The 26,765-nt window shown below is 40.5% G+C and overlaps 2 protein-coding genes across 16 annotated transcripts in view; one reads left to right on the top strand and one right to left on the bottom strand.

The window, feature by feature from the left end:
* Positions 1 to 2,238, bottom strand: part of si:ch1073-456m8.1 (leucine-rich repeat flightless-interacting protein 2) — a 67,804-nt gene extending 65,566 nt beyond the window's left edge. For 2 of the 3 annotated variants that reach the window (XM_051074463.1, XM_051074464.1), the window contains exon 1: positions 2,003 to 2,237. In XM_051074463.1, coding sequence (XP_050930420.1) covers positions 2,003 to 2,101 — 99 coding nt within the window. In that variant the 5' untranslated portion in view covers positions 2,102 to 2,237. Of the gene's footprint in view, positions 1 to 124; positions 209 to 370; positions 533 to 753; positions 793 to 1,610; positions 1,686 to 2,002 lie in introns of all 3 variants that reach the window. The other variant, XM_018699072.2, reaches the window with a different exon arrangement.
* LOC108886438 (growth/differentiation factor 11) overlaps positions 1 to 26,506 on the top strand; it is an 89,028-nt gene extending 62,522 nt beyond the window's left edge. For 3 of the 13 annotated variants that reach the window (XM_051074456.1, XM_051074461.1, XM_051074451.1), the window contains 3 exons: positions 3,968 to 5,876; positions 19,256 to 19,629; positions 22,988 to 26,506. In XM_051074456.1, coding sequence (XP_050930413.1) covers positions 5,462 to 5,876; positions 19,256 to 19,629; positions 22,988 to 23,368 — 1,170 coding nt within the window. In that variant the 5' untranslated portion in view covers positions 3,968 to 5,461 and the 3' untranslated portion in view covers positions 23,369 to 26,506. Of the gene's footprint in view, positions 1 to 1,637; positions 1,718 to 2,266; positions 2,425 to 3,140; positions 3,221 to 3,967; positions 5,877 to 19,255; positions 19,630 to 22,987 lie in introns of those variants that run through there. The other 10 variants (XM_051074458.1, XM_051074452.1, XM_051074462.1 and 7 more) reach the window with 8 other exon arrangements.
* The last annotated feature ends 259 nt before the right edge of the window (positions 26,507 to 26,765 follow it).

Genomic DNA, 26,765 nt, shown 5'->3' with positions numbered 1-26,765 from the left:
GATCATGCTCCTGCCAAACTGTTAGATAACAGGTTCCATAGGCCTTTACATCTTTATACACAAATTCCAAAACATTATGTCTCCATAACGTTACATAATATTATAATTTCAATTGTCACATTACCTCTTTTAATCTCTCCACCTCTTGCATCAGAGCGGAGACCATGCTCTCCAGCTTCCTCTTGGCCTCCCTCTCTCGTTCCAACTCCTACAAATGTAGAGACACAGTCACATCACGAGAGGGTCGGCAGCTTGTTGGTTTCAAACTTACTTGTTACAATTAAGAACAAAAGAGCGTTATATTAGAAAGTCCTAAAGGGTCTCAAGGGAATAGTAAATGCCTACACTATTTGGTGAGGCCTTGACATACCAAACTAGCCTGTCCAGCTTCCCTCTGGGCCTCAGCCAGCAGCTCCTCTACGCCCTCCAGCGTGTCCTGCAGGACATCCACCTGGAACAACAGAGCCTCTCGCTCGACCTCCAGCCCACGCAGCTCCTGCACCACCTCGTCATAGCTGGCCTGCAGCTCCAGCTATGCCCAAACACACATACAAATCAGTGTGGGAAATTTTAGAGGAGCGTGTGCCAGTCAGTGGGAGGTTAAGTGTTTGGTGAGCTCTCAGATCCCTCCATATGTAAAGGAATATTCATCTAATATTATGCCTGACAGAACTGTGAACAGGGCTTTAAAGAGTAATAAACATCATTCTATTTATAATGATTAAAATAAGAATAAGAGTAAGACATAATCACCATTTCTGGGAGTCCCATGAAGAGATCCTGATCAGACTGCTGAAAGAAGAAAGTTCATTTGTAAACGGAACAAAAACAGTCTGTGACATTGAGGGCAAATTTTCAGATCCTGCACTTAAGTACTGATGCATCAATGTAAAAATAGAGACATAAAAGACATAAAGTTCTGCTCTCAAAATTATGCTTAAGTATAAGTGCACAAGTATTATCAGAAAAAAATAGTGTGTGTTCCCCTGTGACTGATACATTAATGTATATGACATTATTAAGTGCTGATTCATCAACGTGTGAAGCATTTTACTGTTGTAGCTGGTCGAGGTGGAGCCGTTTAGTCCGGTAGTTCCCAACCTAGGTCTCCCTTTAAAGAGTCCTAGGATAAATCTGAGGGGTCGTGAGTTGAGTACTGAGATAAGAAAGATGGAAAAACAAAGCTCTAGCGCACTATTTTGTATTCATAGTTTTCTCCAGTTTTTGATTTGTGGGATATGGTGGGTACTTTTACCTCTTAAAGCCTCAAAACACAATGTAAATGAAACCATCTACTAATTATAACAGGAGAAATAGGCAGCTCATAGTCATCTGAACCAAGAGGCCCCAACTAGGCTGGAAACTACTGGTTTAATCTGTAACACTACCTTGTATCATAGTGACCATAACTGTCAAACAAATGTTATCGAATAAGAAGCAAAAAAGTTAACATAAAATATAATGTGCAAGTATGTCAAAACTGTACTGCACCACTGATTAACAGATATAATCAGGACCATGGTCAGGTTTGATAAGGTAGAGTCTATTACAGGTGTTTCGATTTTTCTGGCCACTCTCGGCTCCTGTCCATGATGATGTCTGGCTCTTACCTGACTGTCACTCCTCCTCTTCAGGGTGCCTGCTCGGCTGTCGCTTCGTGCCAGACGCCTGGATGAACTCTCAGTCTGATAAGGAGATAAAAACAGACACATCTCAGGTAGAGCCCAGCATCACATACAGCCAGAGCAAAACAAAAACACAAAGAGTCAGCTAATAATTGGGGAAGTGTACTGAAGCCACAGGCCTGATCAAAACAAATGACTGTTTCTCTGAGCCGTTGTTCGTTTAAACAGTTAACAAAATGGCTAAACGTCCCACCCGGACTACATTTTCTAACATAAATGATTAAAACGCTATAATTGTAGGGTGAAACAGCAGTGAGGTTAACTTTAGCTCTAAACAAACCCTCTCACCGACGACGTCGTGATTTCTCTGAGCCCACCTCTTTTATAATGCTGCGGAGAGACTCGTCCTCGCTCAGTCCCCGAGAAAACGTCCGCTTCCTTGGCGAACCACTGCTGTCCAGCGTGACTGAATGCATTTTTTGTGTTTTATATTAAGTCTTTGTTTATGTAAGAGACACCTCCGAGTTCTCTGGGTGAAGTGGTGTTTGTTTCCTACGCAGCAGCAGTGAGTGTACAGTCGACGCCCAGGCCGTGATCTACGGAAAGCCACGGGGACCAAATTGTCTTTTAACACCGCCCACGCTCACGGGAAAAAGTCAAAGATCGCAGAGGAGTCATGTTTGGAGATGTGGGGAGTTAAAAAATAAATTAGTTTTGTGTTTGTTTTTAAGTTCAGATAAGCAGCATGGCGCCTGTCAAGGCCTACGTGGTGAAATGACAACAAGGCCTGTATTTCTAGGTGAGTCTAATGGTTTGTTGTGGTGGAAAGCAACAAAGTACATTTAGTCAAGTGCAGTTGGTGTTACTCGTACTTTACTTGAGTAAATGATAACGTAATATTATAGATTAAGTTACCCAGCAGTATACAAAGTCATTGAAATTGGCCCTGCTCTTACCAGCTGAAGCATTAGATTGATCTACACATTCAGATATTACTGACTGTAATCCAGTAATATATTTTTGTGTAATGGGCCAGTCTGCATAATGAGTACTTATACTTTTGTTACTTTGCGCATACACTGATTAACTGGTAGTTAATTAGGCACACCTGTTCAAACTAACACAGTGTAGGGCAGCAGTCCTACAACAAATCCTCCCTTCATAGAGTTTATGATGTTCAGTTTGTGCTGAAGCTGTTTTAGAGAGGTGATTCAATTACATGGTCATTTTAAGACTGTGGTGTGTGGTGTTGTAGAAATTTATTGAGTTTTAAGGACAATTTTATCAGTGAGGATAAGCTCTCTGAACTCTCTGTACACTGTTCAACATCACAACAAACATCCTCAAAAAGTAATCTCAATAATATGAATTGGTTCACATTGTATATTATCTCTGCCACCTAAAGGAGCTCTGGTAAACACAGCATCCTTTTTTATTGCAGTGAAGTAACATAAAGTTCAACATGACTGTGCAGTCAGATCAGATAACACAATTGAGCAGTGTACATTCTGTTAGTCTTTGCAGAGGGAGAGACTTTGGAGAGTTTTGACTACACAGAGTTGGTGTTTACAGCAGACTGAGATGGCAGAGACATGGTGAGGCTCTGTCCTGCAGATATTCCACAGATATTTAGACGCTGCAGGTCCTGTCCAAATAAAGCTCCCAAGCAGTGCATTTATGCAGATCCCCAGCAGGAGCATGAGATGAATGAGTGTGTGCATCCATGCTGAGAGAAATGTCATGGAAACATGCCAACAACACTGGTCATTATGATACAGTCTGATACAGCTTGAAATAAGGTTCATATATCAGTAAGCACATGTAAATACTGTGTAACATAGACCGTTTTTGTATTTGATCAATAGACATATTTGATGCTAAGAATTTACATTGCAAATTGTCTAAGTGGGTAACACTTCTTTTCATTTGAAGTCAAAAATTAAATACACAAAAACAAGGGCATTAGTTCACCATGCCAGTAAAACATGTAGCACTAAAGGAATTGTTTAGACTAAACATATTAAACAAAAAAGATATAACATGTCAAGTAGTGATCTTTAGAGGTGCTGTCCTAACTATCACCATCCATTGTTGCAAAGATGAATCAGATCTTTATTAGTTTCCTGAAACTTGGTGTAGTGTAATGTAAGATATTGATATTGCTCTTGTTATCTATTCGCAGAGTGTGGTGTTAGTACTTGGGTCTGGCTTGGTGCTTCACATAGAGGTTGTTACTCTAATCTTAGTGGTTGTGTTGGTCAGTCAGTAATGTAAGTTTGTGAAAAACTCAGTCTGAAATGATGTTTAAACTGTTTTTTCTTCTCATCTGTCGTTTAATAAAGTGCTCCCTGGGGTTGACAGAAACGAAACATGATGTGCTCTGCAGCTGCAACTGCGTTTTCCTCCAGCAGATGACACTAGTGGGTCAGTGATGCCACAATTCACTGCAGGCAACTCATTGCTATAAGAGATGCAACTGTAGAACTCTGTTCCAGAAATAACACAACTTTTATTAAACCTGTATCCAGTCATGAAAACAATATCTCTAAATGGTTTGTAGCTGGGCAACTTTTGATTAGAACCTGAGGGTTTTGCATATACTGTGGGTTCATAGATGAAATATGACTCATATAAGGCTTAACATTTTACACTCCATAACAATGAATTGAGAAAAAAACATAAAATCATGACACTTTAATTGGTCTTATATAACAGTTTCATAAATTGGTCTAAATTCATTTTAAAGCAGGTCCATATGAAGAGGTATGCAGACCCACTGCTGCATAGTTGTAAAAACCTACTGTTATATTAAGCATTTCTTTTATTTATTTATTTGTTTTACCATGCTGTCTAACGGATTTAGCATGTGTAAAAGCTTAATGGTGCAGGATTGATCCATCAGTTTGTAGAGAAGGGCATGTATCTACTTTCTTGCTTCATATGGAGACTTTGACGCTCAGTTTAAGAGCCCTGCTTGGGGAAAACCTCCTGCAACAACTAAATAATCAGCACCTGACCATCTGGTAGATCTCCATGTAGATCCATCTTCAGTGATTTTTTTTTTCTTTCAAAATACACCATAAATATTTAGATGCGTGTGGTTTGTGGGTGGATGTGGAGAATTCGGGGGGAATCCATGCGGCTTCTTTCTTTTTCAATTTGCACCATTAAAATAATTTCTAACAATGAGTATGAGCCACAGTGTATGCCATCATCATAATAATCTAATTGGGCAATATCTCTAATGTGAGACACTGTTTGGGCACTGTAAAAACATTTATACTCTCATAACAGTGCGTGCACCCTCCCTTCGCTCTGTCCCTCTTGACTTGGTGACAGACCTAAAAGCCTTTTGTTGCAATCTTAGCCAATGGAGACGGATTACGACACCGGGCAGCTGAGATATATAAAGAGCCCCTTTTTGACCGCACTTGCACATTTTTCAGTGACACTTCTGAACATTCACACACCTCCATGGACTAAACTGTACAGAAGACCCACAAAACAACCATTATACTACATGTGAGCGGGCTATGCATTCATCAGATAGATAATTTGTTAACTTTCAATCAAAACAGACTGTACCGAGACACACTGGAACGCACTTTTTTTTTTTTTTTTTTTTTGAAAATTTATTTGCAAAAGCTCCTGCTGCAAAAAAAAGCAACTTCGGGGTGATCGTATTGGATTAGATGCATGACACTGATTCCCTGCCTTTTGAAGGATAAGGCAAGGAGCGGCGCACATCCGAGAGAGGGGATATAACGGGATAAAGGGAGTAAAACAGACAAGAAACAGAAAGCAAAAGTTGCATTGCCTGGTGTCCGCGCATCGTCATGCCGAGGTACAACTTCTTACTGTGCTTAATGGTGCTCATCTCCCTGGGACAGTCGGGGAGCGATGAGCCCAATCTGCTGCTGCCTCCCGCCAGCGAGACGCCCACGGATGCCGGGCTGTCTCTGCTGGACGAGGACGCCGGTGCTCACGAGTGTTCCGCCTGCGTTTGGAGGGAGCAGAGCAAAGTGCTGAGACTGGAGACCATTAAGTCCCAGATCCTAAGCAAGCTGCGCCTGAAGCAGGCGCCCAACATCAGCCGGGAGGTGGTCAATCAGCTGTTGCCCAAGGCGCCTCCGCTCCAGCAGCTCCTGGACCATCACGACTTCCAGGGAGACGCATCGTCCCAGGATGAGTTTATGGAGGAGGATGAGTACCACGCCACCACGGAGTCCGTGATCACCATGGCCTCTGAGCGTGAGTAACGGTTTACAACCCAACAACAATATTGTCTCCAAATGCGTCATGCGCGTAATTGCGGAGCAGATAGGTTCAAGTGGCTCAAGGCCTGCTGCGTGGACAGTGGAGCCGCCGGGGCTCAGCCAAGTCAGTGACCTAACCTACTTTTTGAGATCTAGATTGGGGAGGGGGTGGGTGGTGGGTTTGGGGTCCACTCTGTGTGCCTGAAGCGGACTGATAAAATTAGACAAATCGCTCTGGTCAGCTGCTGGCCACGGCTGTCAAAATAGGGATTACGTGTGGACCTGATAAATCAATAATCAGCAGCATCAAGAGCCTCGTCACTCTGAAACAGACAGCTCCAATATGTCCTGATGAACTTTTGTTTTCATGGCGATGAGGATGATTATGATTATGATGATGATGGAGGAGGAGGAGGAGGAGGGCTAAGTCCTGTTGGGGCAGGGTGTCTAATATTTAGCTGCTGCTCAACTCCTCAGTCCAGCCTCCTGCTGTCATGTTCAAACTTTCCCTCTTTGGGATCATTTTTGTGCCTGACGGGGAGTAAACGCATGACAGACCCGCTTGAATGTCAAGTGCATTATTAATGATAATGCAGCATTTGGCTGGCAGTTGCATCACTTTATCCTTTATGTCCTGTTTTGCATAAAAGCCCTAAATTTCTGGAAGTTATGATCACGTCGTGAGGCCCTCTGATTATTGCCCCCTGACAATTTGCTCGCCCTCTTATGGTTTACCATAAATCCACAGATAAACCGCAGGCAGGCCCCTTGGAGACATTTTATAAAATTACTGTTGAACCCTGGCAGCTGTGCTCTATCGGTCTTTTATAGGAGGCTCTACCGGTTTCCCTGCTGTTCATCGCAGTGAGAAAAAGTGTGTCCAAAAAGCTGCTATTGTTCCCCTCATGCAGCGGCCCCCCTCGGCCGCACTTGCCTTTTAAATGCGAAGTTTATAGGCGCAGCTCGTTTTTTTTCACCACGAGTACACAAAGACAGAGAATCACTTAGTGTCGAGGGGAGTGTGTGACCTTTTCCTGGCGAAACGCGGGGTTCAACAACATTTACACACGTAATATATTCTGCACAAGGCAGATGAAACACGCTGCAAATAATCAGGGTTTTTTTTTTCAACTCCACGAGTGAACAAAGATGGGCCTGTGTGCAGGAGACCGTGGCCTTATGAGTTGTCTGATTTAATTAATTTCTCGTTCTAATATCTATCTATCTACAGGTGACTTGTAGAGACATTGTAAATGATTTGAGTTGTCATTATGTGTCTGTTATTTTTAGGACATTTCCACAAAATTCTATCTATCTATCTATCTATCTATCTGGACCTTAGTTCCTTCTTACTAAATTTGTTTTATCTTTAGATTATCCTGTATCCTGTAGTTTAATAATGATGCCTTCTTCACCTGTCCTGACAGCCCCACCTGTCTCTGTGATTGCAGCAGAAAGAAACCATCAGTTGTCAGTTGTAACTGCAGGTTTATAGTCATCTGAATCATTCCTCGCCCAACACTCCTTTAGCTTGGTATAATTTTTAAATACCACTTACAAAACCCTGTGTATGTCATAAGAAATGCTTCCTCTGAGAGTTGTTGTTGTTCGGTGCTGATGTGAGTGGAGCTGTTTATTTCACCTTTAAGGAGATCAGCTGATGTCTTTTGTCTTACAGGTGACTTGTAGAGACATTGTAAATGATTTGAGTTGTCATTATGTGTCAGTTATTTTTAGGACATTTCCACAAAATGGTATCTATCTATCTATCTATCTATCTATCTATCTATCTATCTATCTATCTATCTATCTATCTATCTATCTATCTATCTGTCTGTCTGTCTGTCTTGCTTACATACTGTATGTGATACATGCTGACAACTGAGGTTTTCTCAAATAAGTTGTTGTGATCTCTCTGAAGTGCAGATCAGTCCTATATTGGACTATTCCCTCTCCACCTGTAAATATAGACAGGATGAAACACACACTCATCTCAGTGCACTCAGCTGTAGATTACAGGGGAAACAGTAACCTCAGACTATATTTTTGACTCTTTGATTCCCATCCTCTGCGCGCACACACACACACACACACACACACACATACACACACACACCTTCTCAAGTCAGAAGAGGAAAGGTATTATGCATGACGCCGACTGCTAATTGCGTATTTCTGACAGCCTCATGTCAGCCAGTGAAGCTAATGACTGACATTACCGCCGTATCTGACGTTACAGCACTTCCTCTCTGTTCTGTTTGCCTCATCTCTTTTTATTTATTTTTTTTTTACATCAGCTGCAGTTTTTATCATCTGCTCCTTCTCCCCCTCTCTCTCTCTCTCTCCCCCCTGTCACCCCCTCCCCCCGCCCCCACATTCCTCCCCGTTAGCCCCCTCTCTCCTTCCTCTTCTTTTCTCCGGTACTCATGGAAGAGTTGAGAGAATGAGTGCATCTCTTTTTTGCCTGTGGCGCCTTAGTGATCCCACAGGATTAAAAGTGCCTTTTTCTGTCTCTCTGATAGAAGGAGGACTTCAAACACTATTCCCTGCGCACCTCGAACCCAATCACCCTTTCACGGTCGTGCACACTGCCTTTGATGGGCCATGTGGGTTCACACAGTACATACTGAACTGGACCCGAGCCAGAGTTGCTTCTTAGTATTCACTCAAGGTACATGGGTGCCGCAGTGGGGGTTGAGAGGGTCCATGCTTCCTGGTCTCTAATTACTATGAAATTTCATGGAAAAGTACAGCTATTTATATCATAGTGCGGCACTTTATGTACTAAAACATCTCCCTCTGTACAGTGTGTTGTGTAGGTATCCGCTCCACTCACTATTCATGCATAAAAGGTGACTCAGTTTATGAACAGTTTACCAGGGTTGTTTTCTACTGCAGCTAGTCTATCTGCATTAACGTATGAGCTGAACTGCTGGAGTCTGTATACATTTGATTTATGTGTGGGATTGTCGTGGACATGTGTGCAAAGTGTGTATTTTAGAGCTCGGTTTTGTTTTGCCTGAGGTGGGGTGAGGATTTCACCCCACTAGTCTCCCATTTGTCACCTGTCCAAGACATTTAGACCAGACCTTCCTCTGCCATTGGCGACCTTCTCCTCCTTTCTGTCTCTCTGTATGTTTTGAAGCTGATTGACCGCGCAGCATTTGACTTATAGAAACTCACCAGGAATATTTCTGTGTCTTCTCCTACTTCCAAATTATCTGCTGAAACGCACCAGTATTAGGATTTATGTGATGAGAAGTGGCACCTCTGTAGACTATGATCACTGCTCTTGTGGTTTTTATCACCACTTTTTTTTTTTTTTTTTTTGGAAAGTTAAAAGCCATTCAACAAGATCTTATTGTAGTCTTGTTTAGTTTTTGCTTTGGGTAAACTTTTATTGTGTGTCATGACAGTAATTTTGAGATTGTCCAGTGACAGAGAATCCAGCAGAGAGCAGCACTGGCTTACCCTCCCTCCCAGCCTTTATTACATGTTTAAATTTTATTCCAACTAATGGACATACAGTATCTGTGTGTACAGAATGTGGGAAACGAGTGGCTGCTTGTAGAGAAACACTTAAATAAATGTTTAGACATAAAGAAAATCACCTTTCAAACATTTCTAATCACCACTCAGCTGTTCCTGAAACTTCTCACTTTGTTAAACTATTGTATACCCACATCTTGTCTTGTCCATCATGATTGTGTGTAGGCTAATATAACAAAGAGCTATACTGGTATTATTATGTAATCCTGTTAAGATGAGGCACATTCAGTTCAAGGGCTCACAGGCTTACACAACTCTGGAGTACATCAGATCAACATCTACACACATGTAAAGGTATGAATTTCCACATGTGCCTGCACACATATGTGTAGACGCATAAGGATGCTCACACATAGTGACACACCGACACACACACACACACACACACACACACACCCACACAGTCACACACACACTCCAGAGAAAAGTTCTCCTATTGACAAAAAGGGTCACAGAGTTCACAGCTATGTGATATATTGGAAGAGGAGACTATTAACCTCATCGGGTCTCTTTCTTTGGCAGCAAAGACGAACCGGTAGTAACTTGAACACTTATCCCCCACCACACACACACTCACATACACACACGCTCACACACACACACACACACACACACACACACACACACACACACACACACACACACACACACACACACACACTCATCTACTAACCACTCCCACAAAAAAACAAGTCTTTTATAGTGTTGACCCTATAAAAGGGTCATTTCCTGAAGGTGCAGGAACCATAAAAATTAAGAGGGAGAGCGCTAAAAGGACAGAGCAGCAGAAGTCGGACTGTCTTCAACTTGCTGGCCAGTGTTTGCTGGAAGTTGATGACTATGTGAGGTTTTTATAGATTTATTTATTCCATGGAGGTCTCAGTTTGACGATGACACCTGTTCTCCCTGTGTAGTTGCTGGCATCATTTGAGGGAAAGATAAACTTTGGTGTTGAATTGTTTGGACGCTGGGGCACGACCGGTTTGTTTAAAAAGGAGTAAAAACTTAAGAAAGAAAGGTCTATAGGACTGTAGAAATTGCACAACATACTGTCAACTTTATGGCTAATAAAATTTCAAAGGGACCAAAGTCTATTAATACAGGGACAAAATTTCCCCAGGACCTCAGGAATCTCACTCCTTCCACCCTCCTTCCCCTATTCCCACGCTCCCGTGTACCAGTCCCTGCAGTCGGTCCTTTCTTTTGGTATTTGGGAATATGTTGCTTTGGAATTTAATGCATGCTTTCACCAAAAATACAACACTGAGGAGTTTGGAGAATGGATGCAAGACTGCATTATATCAGTTAAGAGGCATGGCCATGCAAGAATACTTTTTGTCTCCTTCTTTCTCTACTGGTGTGTGTATCCACTGCTGAGCTCCTCATTGCCTCTTTAAAGGATTTCAAAGAGTGCGATCGAGTTAGGTGCACCACAGCTCATGCTGTGGGTATGGAGGGGGGTGGTGGGGGGTGGAGGGAAGAAGCGAGTGAGTCCGCAGGGAGCAACAAGCAGCCCAATCCTATCCTAAAGGGACAGAAATCATGGATGGGTTTTATAGGTACAATTAAAAAGACCTGAAACAGATGTTACGTTTCACTAATAAAGGAAATAATTACTTCACACCAGTAATTAAGCCCTGTGTAGGGACATGAGTGAGGAGGAGGAGGAGGGGAATGAAAAGATAAAATGGAGATCATTGAGGGGATTATTGTTGATGGATGCGTTCAAGCTTTGTGTGGTCGTGTGAGAGGAGCTGCTGAGGATCAGTTTATGGAAGAGTCCATTAAATCTAAGAGGCGTTTAAGCAAAGGAAATGCTGCATTGGCATAATGTTGGATCCCATGAGGGAGCCATTGTGTCGGAAAGAAGTACAATTAACCGTGGATTACCTCATGATTATCTACATGAAAATTTAATTAGCCTCTTTTCTTCGGCAAAGAAGAGCAGCTTCTCGCTGTATTTATCACCTGTGGTTGTATTTCTGCCTGCCATACCCACATCACCCCAGGAAGTTCATTATGAAAATGCACAGCTGAAGTGATTTCTTTAGGGACAAGGGCAGAGTTTGATTTATATAATGTACAGCACAGATGGATTTTCGTGTTGCATAAAAATTCTTGCATATAAAGAAAATGCTTCCTAGAGGGAGGTTTGGCATCAAGTGGCCACACTGACTTTGTCTTTAGAGAGAACTCTTGGCTCAGGCTCTGACAGATTTGGGTGGCTTCAGGGATTTTTTTTAAGTAGCTGAGTGTGCTCAAACAGAAACACTTCCAGGTTGAGCAACAACAAATTCATCAATAATGAGAATGTATAAAAAACAAAAAAAAAATGAGATAAGTCTTAATATATATCTAGATGGACTTTTTTTTTTTTTTTTACATATCCTAGAAGTGTGTTCCAGCCAAACTACGTCCTCTGCATCCTTTGCCTTTGAGTAAAGGCAAAGGACGCAGAGGACAGAATTATCAAAGTTTTGCCTGTTTTTACTGTAGTTGTTGGAAGTTTAGGCTCATCTAAGAGTTGATTAGTTGCTGATGTCACGTGATGAGAGAGATAAATGTAGGTGTCATCTGCATAATTGTCAAAGTGAAATCAGGTGTTTTTAGTATTTTGCACATCAAAAGTAATGTACAATGTCAAGAACATGGGGGGCATGGAGGCAAAATTCTCACACCAATTCCTAGTTGTGGGATCTCCAGCAAATGTAAGTGACTATGTTCATGACTGGGAAGCCAGTGAGGGATCACACCCTTTTCAGTGCACAAGGACCAACTTTCTGGTCCTTTGCAACTGACTGAGGCAGCATGGAGTGTGAAGAAATAAAATTTTGTTTGATTTTGTTTGCAGTATAGCAAACTGTCAGAATACATTGAGAAAGTGACACTTGACTATCTATCTACATAATGTCTACTTAAGGCGGAATCTGATGTCATCTAATGTAATGCATTGATACAGCAGGCTCAGTGCTTTTGTTATTGTCAAATGATTTCCAACACAGATGTATTGTAATATAAATTCCTGGAGCTGTTCTCAGATGGTCTGGAGAGATGGATCTCATTCTTCCTCCAGTTTATTTTTAGGCAATAACTCTGGATAAAGATAAACATTTTGCTCTGATCATGGTAAAAAAAAAAAAATCAGTGACCATATCTCATTAGGGAGGAACACGACTCCAGAGGTTTGACTGCGTAACAACAACCAAAATGTGTTAGCTGGTGTTTATGCAGTACGTGCTGTTGTCACTTGTAGCATGTTACAATGTAATGAAGCTGTGGGACAAGTTTATTTGAACACAACGTCTGTTCCTCTAGTTCCCATAACTCAGTACAGTCTCTCATTTAGCATTTCCTTCATCAGTCTTCCTGAAAAAAAAAAAGGGTGTTCCTTGGGTTTACTTTCCATACTATAAGAAACATCAACATCTGCTACAGCCGTTGCCAAATTAATCTGAACCTTTGTGATACTGAAAAACAATGATTACTTTGGGAGCAGAGAAAAACTACAGTTCCCATGAAAAAACTGAAACAGCCCTGGTACTTAAAGTCATTTTTACTCAGTTATGTCTATAGTCATAAAACTCAGTAATGCTCATTTCTGAGGTAATTTTACTATTAATTTTCTAGTTGTAATCTGCGTCTTCTGTGTGAGTTTTTATCATCCTGTTCTCCCTTCTACAACCACACATAGACTAACTCACAAAGTCTGAATATCCAAGAAAGTAATTGTAGTTTGCTGTACTGTTTGGCTGTGCAGGTGATGTCTGCCAACTAAGATTCAGATCTCACCATCCCATGATGCATTCTGGGGACTTGACTGAAAGTCTTAACATGCTGGTGATGGCAATACAACCAAAGATGTATGCAATATGTGCAATATGTCATCAGGGCTTTTCTAAATCACTGTGATATAAACGACATTAGGTTTCACCTTAGTAATTAACAAAACGATTTTAATTAATCGCAAGTAAAAGTAAAAAAATAAAATAAAATAAAATTCTGCTCATCTTTAAAATAACATCCATAAATGTATTTTATGTTTGGTCTTATCATCTCAGGGTTTCCCATATTCTTTTTTTTCTTTTCTTTTCTTTTTTTTATTTGGAAGCTTTTAAAGCATAATGTGGTTCGGACCATAGTGGTTAGTGGCTAAATTCAATATGTACAAAGTGAGTACAAAGTTTCCTAAGGACTGTTGTCAGCTTTGTGCATGATGGTCTCTAATTCTAATAATTCAGTTAAACATTGTTATATAGTTTTTAATCATGCAGTGACGTGGTGGTGAGACTCAATTCAGATAAGTTATATTAATTTATTCTGTGACTGAAGCCTTTTATCAGTCCAAAGCAGCAGCACTTCAAACAGAGCAAATCAATCAAAACCATATTTCTGCCTTGTCCTGTTTAAATATCTGCTTAAGTAAAACACGTGAAAAGTTTTTGGTTTTAACTTAGAGCAGAGCATTGTCTTCTGATATTAACGTCTTCCACGCAAGTGTGGATGCACACAAACACAAGCAGTGAGACCCCAGCAGGCCTCCTGCTGTCCAGCTGTCCACCTTATTGCAGTTCACTGCACGCTCCCTCTTTTCAACCTCTGTCCCCGTCCTGCTGGAGATGTCCTGCAGACGTTCCCCTTATAATACAAGCATATATAACCCTAAACACTAAAAGCAATGAGCTTGGAGTCTGCTTGCTGATGTCGGTCAGTTTGGACCTTGTGCATGTTGTGTGTTTATGTGCAGTTGCATGTTTCCATGGGTGTGTGTGTGTGTGTGTTCACTGAGCTAGAACAGGGAGCATTAGGAGGTGTCTTTTGTTGCTCCTGGGGGGCTACTATGCTCAGTCCTAATAGGAGTCTTGTGCCTGCCGTTGTCCCAGGGGAGGGCTTCTGAATGAGGGGGTCTAACTTCACACACACACACACACACACACACACACACACCCCCGTCCATCCCTAGCTCGAGCCCGGCCTCCCCCACCACCCTCTCCTTTCCCTTGGGACTGGCCGAGAGACAAAGAGGGAGTGAGGCTGGGGTGGGATGGGATGTTTGAGGGGGTGCACTGTGGCCCCTGTCTTATTAGAAGGGTCGTGAACGTGTCACAATGATTAATATGCCGAGGTGCGTGGGGATACCCTAGAGTCACATTTATTCAACACGAAGGCTCCCAAACACACACTCACCACAAAATGGCACATTTGCATTTCCCATTAAGAAAAGAAAATATAGATATATATGCAAATGAAACCTATCTAGGTTTATACCATTATGCATTATCCATTTGGACTTTAACAATAGATGACCATTTCTCTCCCAACCCCACTTTAGCTGTGTTTTTTCACCTGATTGGCATATGTTACCACACATGTATATAATACTCACATGACTGCCTTTCAGGAGTTTGGGTAAAAAAGTGAACTTTAATGAAATCTTTTTTTTTCAGGTCATTTTTAAAGCTAAGAACATCTGTGATAAACCCTGGATAATTCTTAAAATCATGTCAGCCTCTCTGACATCAGTCATCATCAAAGTCATCAGTTAAAGCAAACTCATCATCCAGGTTTTTGTTTTTTCTCTATCTGATATTTGACAGAGTTAAACGATTTTTACATAAGGTTGCAAAAAGACTAAATTCATGTTCTTGTTTTTTAACTAACAATTGTATCCTGTTGTGATGAGTGAGTGGAGAGATTGTCATTGCAGTAAATGTAGTGAGGTTGCTCTTTATTGATAAAGTTCACAGCACAGGGAGAGGCAGCAGCACAGAGATCATAGTCTTCATCAAAAAGCAGAAACCTCTGTGAACTCTGTCCGTTCCTTATGTTCTTTTTCTCCTGTGGGAATCAGGCATATATATATATATATATATATATATATATATATATATATTCACTTAATAAAGATTCTACTGTTTTCACCACATAATATAACATTTAGGCACACTCACTGGTAACACATGTTACCTATTCATTGTATAACTACCATAACTTCCCCTCTCCATCTGTTTTCAACTGTTTTATTAAAAGCATTTAACTTTAAAATGGCCTATGGCCATATTAAAACGGACAGATGGCATGGTGAATAAACCGTTTACATTCTATATGTCTCCCTTTACATGCATGTATAGGAGGCTGTGGGCTAACTATGGGACACAGGTACCCAGGGAGTCCACCAGATGTTTGATAGGCTCACCTGCAGGCCTGCTGCGTGCTGGCAGTAAAATTCATGCGCTGCATATGCTGCAATTATACCACAGGGAAATATGCTGCTGTAATAATGAAGCAGGCTGGAAACATGAGGAGGAAAAGCAAACAAGCCGGTTTCCTTTGGAAAAACACATCTTCTATCCATACTTCACTTGGTTTTTCCTTATTATTTTCACTTTTTACTGTATAGGAACTAGTTTTTTATCATCAGTCTGGCTGAGGAGAGAGGTGTCATTGCTCCAGTAGGTGGTGCTGAGCACAAAATCAGAATTTCTCTTTATTGCAGGATTGAAAACAGAATGTTAAAACAATGGGCTATAACCAAGCAAACTGTTCAGGAAATTAACCTATAAAAGCAGTCCTGCAGTTGCAATAAAATTATGAGCTCTTACAACATTAGTGTGTCATGGCAGCAGGAGCAAAGTTATTTCAGGTAGAGGGATTAAATGTCCCATTGGTTTTCTGATCTTTACAAGCTAGCCTGGCTCGTTTTTGCACAAGCAGAGCGCTCTGCCAAGATGTGGGGTGTAATTAAGCTGCAGGCATCCGTCCTCCACGGTTTGCTGCTTACTTGCGCGCTTACAGGATCTATAAAGGCACAGATTGATTTTGCCTATCAATGCAGTCATTGTTTAACATGACATAGCTCATATGTTGTGCATGTGTGTTTAATAACCAGGGATCATGGTACACGGGCCCTGCTTCTCAGATTACTACCTCTCAAGAAAGGCCCTCTGCTCAAGAAGCTGAACCATTTCAGCTATGCAGTGTTTGGTGGGTTGTTTCCCTCTTTTTCCAAGAACTCAACAAAGATAATGAAAACAGTTTGCAAAGGAGGAGCTGGTGTGTGTCTGTCCCCATCTGTGGCGATTAAAAACAAAACAAAAAAAAGTAGTAAACCCCAAGCAAACTGCAGAATCATTCATTCCCAGTTTTGTGCTGATGAGCAAACACAACACCACCCACGTTAATTGCTGTGACCCCAGCAACCCACCAAAAGGAACATTGACATATTGTTTGTCCAGCGTGAGACACTGTATAATTTACACTCACTAATGACTGTGCCTGGAAATACAGGCTGAAGGACCACGTCTGTCCTCGGCTTGGCCCTTATTCAATGTTCGTCCTGGACTCTTCTAATGGATAGTCCATCTGTACCTCAGTGAATTCATATCCCTCAATGCATGCCCATAATTCAATTACAACACTTGTATAGTGTAAAAAAAAAAAGAAAGAAAAAGAAAAAAAAAAAACAGCCTGGTGCAGTGTTCCCTCCTAGTCAATTGAGGTTTGATAAACAATTCACTATTGGCTGGAGAATCTCCACCCTAATCAAAACAAAAGCAAACTGTGGCTGATTCAGGGCTGTTGTGTCTCAGAGATTTCAAATGACTCTGTGGTGAAAAGATGTGTTGTGAAGAAAGACATATTACCATTGCCATAAGGTCGACCTTGACCTTCAAACTCAATCTGGCTATTAGGGGCTGCCCCTCCCCAGCACCCCTGAGATGTAAAGAGGCTGACGGTTTTGACCCCTGATCCCATTTCTTAACTAGGCTGAGGTGCCAAATAACCTTTTGACCCAGGAAGCATTTGTAGGTTGCCTGAGCAACCTCAGATTTAGCAGTGATTGACAGGTCCATGCAGTTTTTTTTTTCTTATTTTTTAAAAATAACACTCTTCTTAAAGATAAATAACAGAAAACAGCAGTTTATCTGGAGTTGTAATACGTTAAATATGTTCAGAGAAAATGAGCAGATTAAATATTCTATTGTACTCTGTTGGCAAATAATTATGCCAGATAGATGCAGAATAAATTTCCCTTAATAAATGAATGCTTTACATGGAAATGAATGTATGAATGCAATGGATGGACGTCATTATATCAGATGGACATCTATGTAAATGAACCATGTGCAGATTTGACATGTGGTGCAAATCACAGAAACACCAGAGCCAAGGATCATGACAGGAATAAATCTGCCTATTTTAGAAGACGCCTTGTGTTCTTTGACATAACCCATAATCCATACCCCAAATATATTTGTAAGAAAGGAGAGCCCCTAAAAAAAAAAAAGATGTTTTAATTTTGCTAGTTGTGATGTCGGGGTAGACCATTTCATTACAACTGACCCAGGGGAATCTAAGGTTACCATCTGGACACTGGCCACCATTACTGATCCTTGTTTTAATATGCAAATGTATCTGTTTTCTAACCTTGATGTAATCACAAATGTAACCTGACTGAATGGACCAAACAACAGGACCATGTGCACATATGATAACCGCCAGCTCTCCCAGCTCTCATGCATATACACATAGGACAGCAGTCAGATTACCAAAAAAAAGTATTATTCATAGTCAATTTAGGTTCTACTATTTACCAGTATCATGGTGGTAATACTGAATATCTTCTCTTGGTTTGCATCATATTTAGTTTGTTGTGAAATATGTGGATTCAAACTCAAGAACATGTTTAGTCCCAGATTGATTATTAATCAAAAAACTTGAGATTGGATCTAGAGAGCAACCACTATCCCTTATGTTGAGAGCAGCAATGTAACACTGAGCTGCAAATTGCACACCATCCTCCATAATACAGTTACACAAAAATGTGCCAACATGTTATCACTTCTCAGTGATGTGTGGAGCTGTGGTGGGCTTTGGGCTTATTATCAGTGTCCAAAACACATTCACATCTTTCCTGTGAAGTTGCTGTGCCCCAAAAAATTCAGCTGTGCTTGCTGCCTCCTAAAGACTCGCAACACTGTTAACGGCTCCCTTTAAAATGTCTACCTTATTAGGAAAAGTACAAGATTTTCAGCCCAAAGTGGTTCCCCTCATTTTAGTTAAAAACTATCTTTGCTTTTTGCTTTAATCCATCAGCAGCTATTCATCTGTGTGGGAAGAACACAAAACTCACAAGAGTTATGTGTTAAATCCCAAACTCCCCTGACTTATAATAACTAAACCTGTATAACTCTCATTTCAGTAACAAAACTTTATTGTTTTTGAACACAAAAATGTCTGAGCAAAGAAACCTAAGAAAACTGTTAAGAAACATTTTTGATACTTTGATACTTTTATATTCGAAAGCCTCAGTTGGCTGTACTATAGAGGATCCCTTTCAGTTATCTGGTCTACTATGATGTGTTAATGTTATTAACAGTATATAAAACAAGTGTGGTGGTTTGTTCCTTTTTTTCCATTTAGCTGTCTCTGTTTCATTTGTTCATGTTTACTTTTATATTTCTTATTCTATTTCTCAACCCGTCCATCCAGACTGTGGCTGTTGTAACACAGAGATCGTGAGGATCGATGAAAGATTGACAGATTTCGATTTAAAGATTATGCATTGCTGTTTCCTGTTACTCAGTGTTGTGCTGGAATATGCTGGGGTTTTTATGCCTTTTTTAGATAGTTGAAAGAACTGAGCTGACAGGAGATGATGTGTCTCAAAAAGTCCTGGGACGAAAGTGAAACAGGGACGTTGTCTGTGCCTTAGCACTCAGACTACTAGGGTGATTTTTTTCAATATTCATTGCAAGTCCAATGTCAGGTGTTATTTCGATGATGATAATCTTGATGACATATGTATACACTGTGCTTTTTACACAGCGGAGCCGCTGGTGCAGGTGAATGGGAAACCGAGCTGCTGCTTCTTCAAGTTCAGCCCCAAACTGATGTTCACCAAGGTGCTGAAGGCCCAGCTGTGGGTATACCTGCGACCACTGCAGCAGACCTCTACGGTCTACCTGCAGATCCTCCGACTGAAGCCTGTCACAGAGCAGGGCAGCCGCCACATCCGCATTCGCTCCCTGAAGATAGAGCTCAACTCCAGGGTGGGCCACTGGCAAAGTATTGACTTTAAGCACGTGTTGCAGAACTGGTTCAAACAGCCGCACACCAACTGGGGGATCGACATCAACGCCTTTGATGAGAGCGGCAATGACCTGGCAGTTACCTCACTGCGACCTGGGGAGGAGGGGCTGGTAAGGACCCTCAGACCTGTCCCTGGGGCAAGGGGGTGGGGGAGTTGGGGGGAGGTAATCCCTTCCATCACACTAATTCATATTTCAGTCAAAGGAGGGCAGCTGAAAGCAAGCAAGTTTAAGCATCTGAAGGCTGTTGCTCTTGTTGCAGTGAAAGTTGCCAATAGGCATATTTCAGCAATGGGAGAGGGATCTGTTGAAGGCTGAGCTCAAAAACTCCCATCCCTAATCAACGCTTCTTCCACTGCTTCTGGCTATATATGTCCTCAAAAGTCAAACAGTTAGTTATTAATGAGCGATTAGGTAGTTTACATATAAGAGCAAAGAAGGAGTTGCATTCTGAGTCATACAAACGGTGTCATGTATTGAGACACAGCATGGCATGTAGTTTTACCCCTTAAATACTGTTACCATAAAACTCTAGTTGAACGTGTCTCTATATTTAGTTCAGTCCAGAGAAAACACAGCTGCTTTCTTTGGATCAGCCTTCATCATTTAGTCACATCCCATCTTCAAATCTACTGCAACTAACAACTAACTGACTAACATTTTTCAATTTTGTTTTGTGGATTGCAGACTGATCCTTGAAAATATTGATTAAACCACTGTTTGAAGGATGCTTCTGGGCCTTAAACTCTTTTTTTTTTTTTTTTTTTTATGTATATAACATATATCACCAGACTTGCCTTGGTCTACACATTTGCTTACCTTCTTTTTAGTACTTGGTCTAATGTTATGGATGGGGCTGTGCAGATGAGTTCAAACTTCAATCTAAAAGCAAAACCATCCGTGAACCATTAATCTAGTTAGAAATCCCAGAGTTGTTGCAACTGACAGTTACGTACAACATCTATGTTGAATTATGTAGGCCAGTCATCCCAGTTAAGCAACACCAAATATTTACCAAGTGGTCATTTGGGTCAGATCTTCACAACACATATCAGAGGTCAGCTCTGGTGTCTTGGCCAATAAATCGCTGCCCTCTGAGCACACAGCGTGCACAGTGTGCAATATTATTCTTGAGCAAAAAAAAAAGGAGAAGATCAAAAACACACAGGCAAGTGTACAAAAATAAAACAAAACACAACAAGCAAAGAAAGAGTCAAACTCTGCTTCTCCCTGATCCTCTGGGTCTTTTTTTCTACAACAAAAGCCCTAAAGGCCAAGCTGACATGGTCTCACCCCAATGGCCTTTCAGCTTATTTCCTCTTTTGAATGCGTCACAAAAAACTGTGCTCAAGCCCAGCTGGAATCACTGTGTGGAGAGGAAGGCTTTGTAAAACAAACATGATGGAGTAAAATATTTGATCCGCTTGCTTTGCCCAAAGGTCAAGGTTATGGTAGCCTGCAGATGACCTCCTGGGTCATGGATCAAACCACGCATACAGAGTCAGCCATCAGTGTTCGAAAAGACTAGTTTCTGTCGGTGCTCTTTGAATCGCTGCTCATATGGCACATTGTGCATCCTACTTTAAAAATGACAAATTAATTCATATGGTTTTGTGAAATATCTGATCAGTAGATGCTAAATTTTAAGCAGTTTTAGTTAAGCTTTTTTGTTGTTGTTGTTGTTCTTTGTTTTTCTTTGTCTTTCTGGTGTACAAACCATTCAGTTGCTTTCACTGTACTGAGCTGTAAAATAATATGAAACCTGCAGGTTAAACTTATTGGTTTAGTTTCTCTTCCTCTGGTCTCAGAAGTAGTGCAATGTTTTTTTATATAATCTAGGTTAATACTTGTGTTAGATGAATGTGGTTAGCTACCTGATGCGATAGAAAACCAGTGAGATGTGGTACTTCATAATAAGTCATCGTTATCATAGATTTTATTATTTACACCTGTGCCTTTTCTTATTATGACATGTCAAAATGTCTTCCATGAAAAAAGCCTGTGTCTGCAATCGCAGTTGTTTACAGAGGACCATCAGATTGGGGTTTAGAGTTGTAGAAATCACACATTGAGTTTTCATTATTGAGATAGCTTTCTGTTAGCTTTTTTTGTGTAAGCAGCTGGAAAAGGCTTGGGATTGACAGTAGGGGTTTTTAGTCTTTGTCAATGTTAACTTGATTTGATAGACGATCAAAGCAACAGAATGTGAAAAGTCTTGAACCTTCTGATGAGTATTAACATCATATATATCACGTGAGGAGAGACAACACATAGAAAACTTCTTCTTCATGTTTTCTTTTTTAGCGTTAGCTGCCTTTAATAGTTATTACTAATGTTAGATGATTGAATTTCAGATTCAGTCGATTGATTTTGTGAAAGTCTTTGTTTCCATCAGCTTGACAAAGATGTATCAAAACACTTTTTCAGAGCAGACATCTTGACCAATCACAGCAGGAAAAACACAGATAGAACTACTAACATTAATAATGGCCCAGTTACATGTAAGTATTAAATGATAATTAGAGTTGTGCTGTCTTGTGCTATGTAACATTATGAACTTAATGATTGTATGAATCAGAAAACTGACACTGTCAGTCTGAATACAAAGAAGTTACACTGATGCTATAAACAGTGCAACCTCTAATGAACATTGTAAACAGACGAGCACTTTTTGACATACAGTGTATGGCAGTAAAGGAAGATTTGATAATGTCTGTGAAAATTCTGTCTACCAGCTTCTCTAAAGCTCAGTAATTAACACTTAGAATCAAAAGCACAAAAGCAGTGAACAGATGTTTCTCAGTTAACAGCAGCTGTGAGTCTTGTCTAGTGAGGTTGACAGGTGGAGACACTGCACACAATTGCTGGGGAGTTGGATACATTTTTATTAAGCCACACAGTACCCTCCAAAACCTTAAAACTTCTCTTTCAGTTTTTGTATGGATCAAACCAAACAAGACACAACATGTTTGATTGTTCATGTGAGATTTAGAGATGCACATAGATTAGGTTCTAGTTTTTATGCTAAGCTAAGCTAATCACCTCCTGACTCGGGCTCCATAGTTAACACACAGATATAAGAATGCTATCAAACTTGATAAATACATTCTATATACATAAACATTGCTGAAAACCAACAACACGTTGTGCAGATCTGTGCATCAGGTGCTGCACAGGATGTTGTTATCTTGTCAGGCAGTTGTCTCTAGTTTTTCTTTCTAAATTCCTCCTCAAGGGAGTTAATGTAGTTGCCGATTTTGTTTGGTCCCAAATGACATGTATGTTTGCCTACATACAGGCTAGAGGTGCATAATTCCAGATGTTGATGGTATTTCTAATTTTGGTGGACAGAATGGCTGAAAAATCTCATTAATTACTTGCCAGTATTTTATGTCAGCCATGTCTCTGCTGTTGTTCTCTTATAACCACCTCTTTCTCTCTGTCCTGCCCCTCCTCCCCCTGATTCCAGCAGCCGTTCCTGGAAGTGAAGGTTCTTGAGACCACCAAACGTTCACGGAGAAACCTTGGCCTGGATTGTGATGAGCACTCCACTGAGTCTCGCTGCTGTCGCTACCCACTGACTGTGGATTTCGAGGCGTTCGGCTGGGACTGGATCATTGCTCCCAAACGCTACAAAGCCAACTACTGCTCCGGCCAGTGCGAGTACATGTTCATGCAGAAATACCCACACACCCACCTGGTGCAGCACGCCAACCCCCGAGGCTCCGCAGGGCCCTGCTGTACCCCGACCAAGATGTCCCCCATTAACATGCTCTACTTCAATGACAAGCAGCAGATCATTCACGGAAAGATCCCAGGGATGGTGGTGGATAGATGTGGCTGCTCTTAGGTCGCAGGGGGGAGACACACACTTGTGTACAGCCACCATTGCATCAAACCACCCAAAACCCTTATGGAGCTCTCCCCTGGCACCAGAACCCACTCCTCGGCACCAGATTTCACTTTTGCTCAGTCACAAAAACATCCCACTGGGTTTCCATGTTTCCAGTAATTGAATTGATTCTAACTGTAAAAAAAAAGTTATGAATGAAATATGAATCAAAAAAAGGGACTGAGTGATGGAAATACAGAACATTATGAATGATGAGGTTGTACTTGTGGAGCAGCTTCAGAAAACGGTAAATGAGACAAAACTATGTTATAGAGTATGTGTTAGTTTTGTGGGTTTTTTAAGATTTTTTTTTTTTTTTGCGTTTATTTGTTTTAATGGCATCTTTGTGAAATGTCCGAGATAGTGGATTGAGATGACAGGAGACATAAGCATTTACAATATTTTTAAAGCAATTTCAGTCCTAAGGTGAGTCGGAAATACTTAATTTCACCTGGTGAGATTTGGTCCATGAAAACATTTGCAAGGGGGCACGATCAGAGTTATTTTGCAATCCATCACTTTAACAAAAAGATCAAAATCCATGCTAATGTGAGGAGAGTTTACCATTAGAAAGACTCTTAGTATGAATCCAAAATCTTGTTTACAGATGTTTAGAGATGTGCTCTAGAGATGTTAAGTGTTGAGGAGATCCAAAACCAAACCCATACCCTCTATTAATGTATAACACCCCAGTGTGACATTCTCGAGTATCTACGAAACCTTTTCACAGTTACTTTGATCTTTTTTTATTTGTAGTCTTGTAAAACTGAAAAAGGAAAAGGGAGAGAAGAGGTTACAACGCATTAACTTTCAAAGTGGATAAATAAAGTCGGTATAGTTATTTCTGCCACTCTGCAAAAGTAGATAATACAGATTTAGGTTTGACTTGCACACTAAACTCTGAAAACAGAACTCTAATGTAGATGCACTCTGAAGTCATTCGGCACCGTCTGGGAGAGGAGGAGGGCAAGTCTTGCAGGATGACAAGAACCTGACAGTTTCTCTTTCTTCTGTGCAACAAAGGAAAATACACTTTACAAATACACACCTTCAATTTTTTTTGCATTAAATGTTTAAAATAGAGAAGTAAATGCACTGTTTCATAACTTGAAGAGGCCTGGGACTGAGCATGTAATACAAACACACAGCAAAATCCATAACCTGAAATAAAACACACAAGGGTGTCAGCACGCTCAAATGTTCACTTTGCTATAACCCTGAGTGACTTACTGAGCTGAGAATAGCACAACACAACAATACAGTATGATTACAGTATTATGAATAGAAGTTTACACACACATATTCACAACAGTGTTCACAACTGTGTTAAAAAAAAAAAACACTGTCAAGCCAGTTCATTCACTTTTTCTCAATGCTAGTTTCAAAAAGAGATCAAATGCAAAATCCTTTAACTGCAGTACTGTACTCATAAATAATAATAGCTTTTATAAATCACAACAAACCACATAATGTGCAAAAATAATAATAATAATTCAAGAGAATGTAACTCAGCCGCTGACTTAAGTTTAGAGAACATATTTGCATTATGAAATGTCCCCACTCCACTTCAACCTCAGCTGTCTCATCACCACCACCATCATCATCACCATTATGGAGAAAATATTGTTAGTGCTTGAACACAGAGTAGATTAGTATGCTTGAAGTCTGTCTTTGTCTCCTGGATGTCAAAGCAAAGATATCCTTTTGTTGTAAACGAAAGCACTATGCTGTTGGATAAAGGAAGAGCCTTCTGACATTATATATAAATGATATATGTATATATTAAAAAAAGGGGTACAAAAACCTTTTTTGGGGCACTCTACCTTACCAACAATAAATTTTGCACTATGGGACGTTCATGGCGTGAGGAAGTAAAGTGTTGTTTGTGTTTTACCAAGCACAAGAGAGCTTGTACAGTATAGGATTTAAAAAAAAAAAAAAACTATTCAAGCTTCTGGTGATAAACCATAAACTAGAGAGGTTATTACTTCTTTTTGATACCATCACGCTTTCCTGACTTTTGTCTGAAGCGGGGGCCTGTCCATACACTCACACACTTTCTATCCAATCTGGAACCTGGACGTACTGAACCAGCGGCCTGAAAGGCCTCCTTGCCTGCTTTGGGTGATAAGTCATGTGTGTAATAAGTGTCTGGATCAATGAACATAGAATGCTTTAACTGGAAATGGCCCGCCCACCAACTTTAATCTGTTACCATGTTAGAGAGACTACGTTCTTTTGACTTAAAACAATGTGTTGACTGTCTTGCATAGACATGTTTTTGCCTTTGTGTGTATTTTAAGTGAAAGCACCCATGTAAGAATGGGAAGAGTATCCAGGGATTGTTAGCCAAAGTAGAGGATGACATGTTGTGTGCTGTAACTTTTGTGATCGCAGGAATATGCTAGAACATTTCAAAGGGAGGGGGAAAAAAAGCTGGTTTAAGGGCAGTGGTTGGAAATAATTCAACTGGTCAATTGTCTATTTATTAATATTAATTACAATGCATTTCAAAGTCTGTCTACCTCACTTTAGCCTTCTAAAAGTCTTGCTTTTTTAATTTGTCATTGATTAATCTGTGCAAACATTGAACTCATAAGATCTCCCCACCCCACCCCCCCAAAAATGTAGATGAAAACCACAGGGTCCCCTTGCTCTCAGGTTCAGATTGAGTTATTGACAGAGTGACTGATGGTAGCGGCTCTGGTAATGTGTGGTCAAAAGAAATAATTAGCTGTGCCCACATCTATGGCTTAACAATGGTTAAAGCTGTTGAGAAGTTGCATTTTGAATTTTAGTGTTTGTATACTGGTATGTGTGAGAGCGTTTTCATATAAATATATGAGAGTAAGAAATCTCTATGTAAATACCTACCCAAATGTTGACATTTATGATGTTTTGGACAGGTTCACCGCTTCTAATGTTTTTCTCACTTTCCCCCTTCATTCCTCCATTCTTTGTGTAGCTAAAAAAAATCACCCCAACTTTGTAGTTTAATGGTTGTGCATATGAATAACTGTTCAATTGTTATTTTTGCCTTTTGTTGTTTATTTACTGTCATTTTTCTTTTGTACAATAAATCATTTATTTAGCTTATTGGGTTTGTTGTTTTTTTCATACTGATTCTGGTGTAACAATGCAAGTGGCAGAGGCAGGTGAGTGAAATGAGAAAGGTGGAGAAGTATTTATTAAGAGTTCAACTTATGTAAAAGAAAGAGTGGTTGATGTTTTCTTTCAGCAGCTACATTACAAGGTATTTTTTGTGATAGTGAGCATGTATTTCAATTGGACACATATGTTTTTGAAAGAAGTGCTACAATTATTAATGGCAGCAGAGTTGCTAGGAGGTGGTTGG

The sequence above is a fragment of the Lates calcarifer genome, linkage group LG12 (genome assembly GCF_001640805.2).
Source record: "Lates calcarifer isolate ASB-BC8 linkage group LG12, TLL_Latcal_v3, whole genome shotgun sequence".
Classification (NCBI taxonomy): domain Eukaryota; kingdom Metazoa; phylum Chordata; class Actinopteri; family Centropomidae; genus Lates; species Lates calcarifer.
This window is presented reverse-complemented; position numbering and strand designations above follow the sequence as displayed.